General features: G+C 32.2%; 1 protein-coding gene across 1 annotated transcript; it reads left to right on the top strand.

Moving 5' to 3' along the window:
• The first annotated feature begins 3,652 nt into the window (after positions 1 to 3,652).
• On the top strand, positions 3,653 to 5,978 carry LOC129299147 (cystinosin homolog). Its single transcript, XM_054937599.1, is given in 5 exon segments — positions 3,653 to 4,341; positions 4,451 to 4,583; positions 5,108 to 5,197; positions 5,281 to 5,380; positions 5,383 to 5,978. Coding segments are annotated over 5 exon segments (486 nt in total). The 5' UTR covers positions 3,653 to 4,222; the 3' UTR covers positions 5,427 to 5,978.
• The last annotated feature ends 229 nt before the right edge of the window (positions 5,979 to 6,207 follow it).

The raw sequence follows: 6,207 nt of genomic DNA, 5'->3' as shown, positions 1-6,207 counted from the left end.
AGATATAAAAAATGATTTCAATTATAAGCCATAAATAAGATTTGGATAATGTATGTTTGAAATCCGTGCAAAAAACTTAAGCGCCACGCCTTGCCCTAACAAAAGAAAACACCTTGCTTGAATGTCAACCCTACATTTGTCCTTTTGATTGTAATTCTCTTGACTCAACTATATATCTCTTTACAGATTGTAAGAAAGCTAAAGAGATATGACTAAAGCTAGTTAAATAATATGAATTGAACACTTTCTTCTCTCTCAACTTACAAGATTGAATAATTTAAAATGTAAAAAAAGATGCGAATAATGCTAAAGCAAGGAATGTTTTTTGGTAGAGACTTTTTAGACATGTGTGTTGCAATGTCTGGAAAGAAAGATGCAAATGCATCTACTCTGAGGAAATCATGCCTGACAGAGACATTGCATTCACTAGCATCTAGAGCATTCACAATGATCAATACTTTCAATTTAAAATCAAGTTCTTGACCCAACAAAGTAATAGATCTAAAGCAAAATGGTGTTCTCCTAAAAAAAAGTTGGGTTAGACTTAATATAAATGGCTCTCTTAATAATCAAGGTGTGGCTTCTTGTAGAGGTCTCATCAAGAATGATCAAAGAAACTAGATCAAAGGCTTTACCAAATATATTAATTATCAACCAAGTACGGCAACTGAACTTATGAACATCTTAGAAAGTCTCAACATTTGTTGGAAAATGAAGTTTAGCAAAGTCAATGTCTACATAAACTCTACAAAGGTTCTCATACTTATATGCAAAGAGTTATCCACTAATCATCATCTTACTGTTTTCATCAACAATATTAGAGAACTTATTATGAGGCATTGGACGATCACCTTTGACCACGTTTTCAGATAAGCTAATAAATGCACTGACTGGATGGCTCATTTGGCATTTATCGATAATTTAAATGTTTAAATTTTTGATGATTCACCCTCTGATTATATGAATATTTTTATATGCTGATAAGACTTAAGTTGTCTGTCTGCACGGGTTAATCTCGTGGCCTTTCTATTAAAAAAAAAATGTCAACCCCACACCACCCTATAGGTTGGAAGAATGAGGAATCAAGTGCACCGTTTTTAACATGACAATTATGGCCTTACTATTCGTCATAATTACTAATTGATGAGCCGCGTTCTTTCCTTTGATGGCTCCGAAGAGGCAGGCCATCTGATATTGATGTAGTTATGCTTGGACTTTTTTCTCCTTTCGAATATTTTTGAATAAAATAAATAAATTATCTTTCAAATTAAAATCCAATAACACTATGGATCTTGAAAACTTGAACTTATTTATTTTATAGAGTATTCCCTCAACTTTTCAAAAATTTTTAAATAATTAAGTAAATTACTTCATAAATTTTAAGTTTTATAAATTTTAAATTTATTTATTATATAAATTATTTTTTTAATTTTTTAAATGGTATAACCTGGGCTCTATCATCAACAAAATTGTGATTAAATAATTTGATATTGATGTTCAAGGGTGTAATGTTCATACGATAAAATTTGACAGTGACATAAATATGAAATATGATTATCAAAATTTAAAGTATGAGTGATAATTTCAAAGTCTAACTTTGGCGCATCAATTTCAAATTATTTAAAAAACGGTGATTTCTCCCACTGAATAATCTAAAACGTGACGGTGCTGATATATTGTGCGGTTTTTTTTTTTTTTTGGCTAACTGGTCAGCATATTCTTTCAGTGGATAAGACGCAATACATGTAATGAGTGTTTGATTGGAGTAATGACAACAGCACACGCAAACGCAACCTCCTAATTTACTAAATGCTGCTTCATGCATTTTTTTAAATACATGTAAATAACTAAATATAGATGGACCAAACCAAACTTCTTTGTCAAACTAAAAAAAATGTTTAAGTACTCTCACCTTTTTTTTTCTATTGCAAGAGAAATTGTCACATGTCTCTTTGTTCTTTTATTATGAATAAATTTTAAATTTTAAAAAGTATTTATCACATTTTTATTAAATTATCTTTCATAAAGTATTTTTACGAGAAAAACTTGGTTCATTTTTTTTAAAACGGAATATTATCTCTTATAATCTAATTTCATAATACATGCTAATTATTATACTTAATCAATTTTGTGAAGATATTTTATTATTTTTCTCTTATATAAGGAATATTATATTTTTAGTCCTTTAACTTTACACAAAGTTTCAAAGTCTCATTTTAATGTTTTAACATTGTTATTTTCATTGGCAAAAAAAATATTTACATGTTGTTAAAATTATTTACAAGAGATTCTATATCAAATTTTTTAACAATATATTTTCCTTTCAATATGCACAAGTAAAATGAGTTACTCTTTCACAATATGATAAATTAATGTTTGAATCCCATTAAGGAGATGCATACATTTAGTGTATAATTTTGCCTCAACGAATAGGACTGACTCCATTATGAGAACACTTATGCACAAAAAAAAAAAAACAAATAAAGTTATCCATCATACATCTTGTTGTGATGTATAATTTTAGTAGTGTTCATAGATAGGAAAAAAACTTTATAACAAATCAACAAAACAAATTTTTAGCCATATATTTAAGTGGGCTTGGGTTAAATTTTATCTAACATGAACATGGCCACTTTTCCCATGGAAGTCAAACCAAAGTCTCAGTTAGAAAATTCAAAAAAAAAAAAAAAGAATTGAATTATAGGCATATTATTGTATTAATATTCCAAACAACAATCAAACAAAATGTTTGAGACTTTGAGTATATCGCCGTGAAAATAATATAATAATTAGACCTTGAATCTACACAGGTTAGATTCAACTACTCTAATGGTACATAAATGAAGGAAAAGGCATTGAGATTTATATGAATGCAGATTAGTTACCTAATGCATAATTAATAACTGCATACAGTATAGCGGTTTATAGGTAACTAGTTTGAAATAAATCAATGAAGCTCATGAAATATATAGCTGAAAATGAGATCAAACTCATTCATTGTGTTTCCATATTCTTACACAACACAAAATCAAGACATATAAAGTATAAATCTAGTCTCTCTCCTTGCTAAAATATGGACATTCTTTTATTTTCATGAAAGCTTTATTTTTCACCTTTACGACTTATAATTTCTTAAGCCAAAGGCTTTAATCACAAGTAGAAAAGGCTCATTGAATTTTTTTTGTTGAATTTTTTTAAAAAAGCCATTTTTAATAATAACTTGTCATTTTTTTTTACTTTTATACATGCTTAAAAAAATAAACACCTTATTTTGTTTCTAAACATATGATTTTATAAAAATACAATATATTTTTTTAAATGTCAGTAGTTATGGTCAAACATTTTTTAATATTTTTTTTAAAATGGAAAAAACATGAGTATAACAAAAAATGTTGAAAAGAAAGTTCAGAAAAAATAATTGAATTAAAAAAAATATTGACAGGGCCACAATACTATTAACTCTATTGTTCCATGAACAGTAAATTTTATTATATTTTATTTAAGTACCTTCTCACACAAAAACAACAAACTACCTTATTTAAAAATGTAATTGTTCGAATAAAAGGAGAATAATGACTTCTCATTTCTCAACATATGGAAGAGATGCAGCTGACAAAACGAGACAGAGGCCAGAGGCTCAATGTACCAGTGGGGTTTAAATGAAAAAATGAACAAAAAACCAAAGGGGAAGGATCATTGTTAAAGATTACAGTGATAAGGTACGGGGTTAAACATTTAACAGCAAGGAGTGAAAAAACAGATTTCGGAGTTTAGAGTGTACCAGACCAGGAATGTTTGTTTTATTTTACTTTTATTTTATGAAATGAAATAGGGCAAGTACAAATGAAAGCAAATTGCAGGTATGGGACTAGCTGATTGCATAGCAGGTTCCTAACCTCTGCTATTGGTAGTATAAATAAAAGCAAACTGCTTTTCATGCCCGGCAATTCAGTCGATGGCTGAGTCCTCGTCCCATGGTCATCATCTTCTTGTGTGACTGACAGTGAAAATTACGTTGCTTGGAATTTGGGAAAGGATCTGGTTTTCGGTTTTCCTTGTGGATGCCCATTAGTCAAGCATCAAGAAAAGTTATTTGTATATAGGAGAGAAAGCCCTTCACGTCAGCACGTAGTCCTTAAGATTGAATCGAAGGGGACGCCTGTATCTCAGAGATTCTTGTTCTTCTTCTCCGGCGAAGGAACGGGAAAGTGCAGAGCGAGACATGGCTTCCTGGAATTCAGTTCCACTCGAACTCGCGTACCAAGCATTGGGTTGGTTCGCTTTTTCCTGCTGGTCCATCAGCTTCTACCCTCAAGTCTTCTTGAATTTTCGCAGGAAAAGGTACCCCCAGAGAAAATTTTCTCTTCTTCTTCAACCTTATACTTTCTCTACTATTTTCTCTGCAATCCTAGCTATATTTTTTCCTTAATTTTTTTGGTGTGTTTCTCAGTGTTGTGGGGCTCAACTTTGATTTCGTGCTGTTGAATCTGACAAAGCACTCTTCCTATCTCATCCACAACGCCTCTATGTACTTCAGTTCCGCTGTTCAGAAGCAGTATATTGAGGAATACGGTTCTGGAGAGGTCCGTTTTATATATTTTGAGTAACGGTAATAATAATTCATCGCGAAAATCTAACAATCATAACTTATATTTTGAGCCCCTTGCGATACAAATGACCTATATCTAGTTTTGACAAAAATCAGCACTGGTTCCTGTGTCCCCCCCCCCCTACTTCTTTTGGGACCAGAGTGTTGAATTCCTGTTTAAATTACTTTTAATCTTCTGATGACCCAGATACAAGTCCCCTGTTTTTCTTTTTGCTATTTCCATTCTGAGCAAATTCTGCTGAAGTTCCATAAATGGAATTACTTTTAGTTATTATGAATTCCAAACACGATTACTCTTGATGAAGAAGTAGGTGGTCAGTTTAGCAGTGCCTTAGATCTTGAGGGGTTCATCCAAATGTTTGAAGTTGGTGTTGCTTTTGTTTGCTGCAATCTTGCATGTTGTTGGAATGCCAGCATCAAGTTGATTAAACCTTGTATTCAAAGGATTTAACTGACGATGATGTTTTATATTTTTACATTTATGTCTCTTTATTTTAGATGCTACCTGTGGCGGCAAATGATGTTGCTTTCTCCGCCCATGCTGTGCTATTGACTGCAGTTACCTTGTTCCAAATTCTAATCTACGACGTAAGCAGTGGGGTTATTATGGTTCCTTTTGCTTTGTTGGTTAAAATCCGAATTGCCCTGAACACGGTAACTTATCCATGCAGCGTGGAACTCAGAAAATCTCCAAACTTGCCATTGGAATTGTCTCTGTAGTATGGCTTACTGCTGCAGTTTGTTTCTTCTTGGCTTTGCCTACGCGCTCCTGGCTTGGCTTCTCACTGTATTCAAGTATGTTGATGCTGCTTTATGATTATTTGGCATCTGTTGGTTTTTATGCAGAAACTTCATTTTCCACTCTTTAAGCACTTGATTCAACACTGCGAATCCTTACATACCAAGTAAACAGGGACCTAACTATGTTAAAGACCCCCCCCCCCCCGTATTTTTTTGCCGTATTTAAATATGGCTCCTTTGTGCAATCTTGAGATCATTGTAACTTATCTTCTACTGACATGCTCTATTGGCCCATCATGAGGGTGTTTTTTTCCCCCCTCCCTTCCCAATTTTGGTCTCGGTCTTTATATGGTAAGTCTGCACGTTACTTACTGGGCATCAGGTCGGTTCTGTGGTAGGGTAGACTTAATGATTTATGATGACCTTGGACATATGGAAACATTGCCATGCTCTTATTTTGAAGTTTGAATGTCGATTTATTTTTTCTTTTGCCATTCATATGATGATTTACTGAGAGCATGGAGTGTTCCTCGAAAGATGATTATGATAAAAGGATTATTACTATTAGCATGTCTGGGATATATTTTATAAGCAGGGGCCTGACTCAAGTCTCAAAGGATTACTACTACTTCTTTTTTAATTGTTTTTTCCCTGAAATTTTCTCATTCTCCACCCTCCACTGAAGGGGTGTTCGGATTATAACTAAAAAATGAAATTGAAATTAATTTTATATTAAAAATTAAATCGCTCATAAATTAATTTATTACACGAGATATATCGAGAAAAACAATGCTAGAAAATTAATCGATATTGATAAAAAACAAAAAATATACAAGCGCTGACTATATTAACATTGT

This window comes from Prosopis cineraria, unplaced genomic scaffold, assembly GCF_029017545.1.
Source record: "Prosopis cineraria cultivar Desert tree isolate PC_DT_omini unplaced genomic scaffold, ASM2901754v1 PC1051, whole genome shotgun sequence".
NCBI classification, from domain to species: domain Eukaryota; kingdom Viridiplantae; phylum Streptophyta; class Magnoliopsida; order Fabales; family Fabaceae; genus Prosopis; species Prosopis cineraria.
The sequence above is the reverse complement of the archived record's forward strand: the minus strand, read 5'-3'. Positions and strand labels throughout refer to the sequence as shown.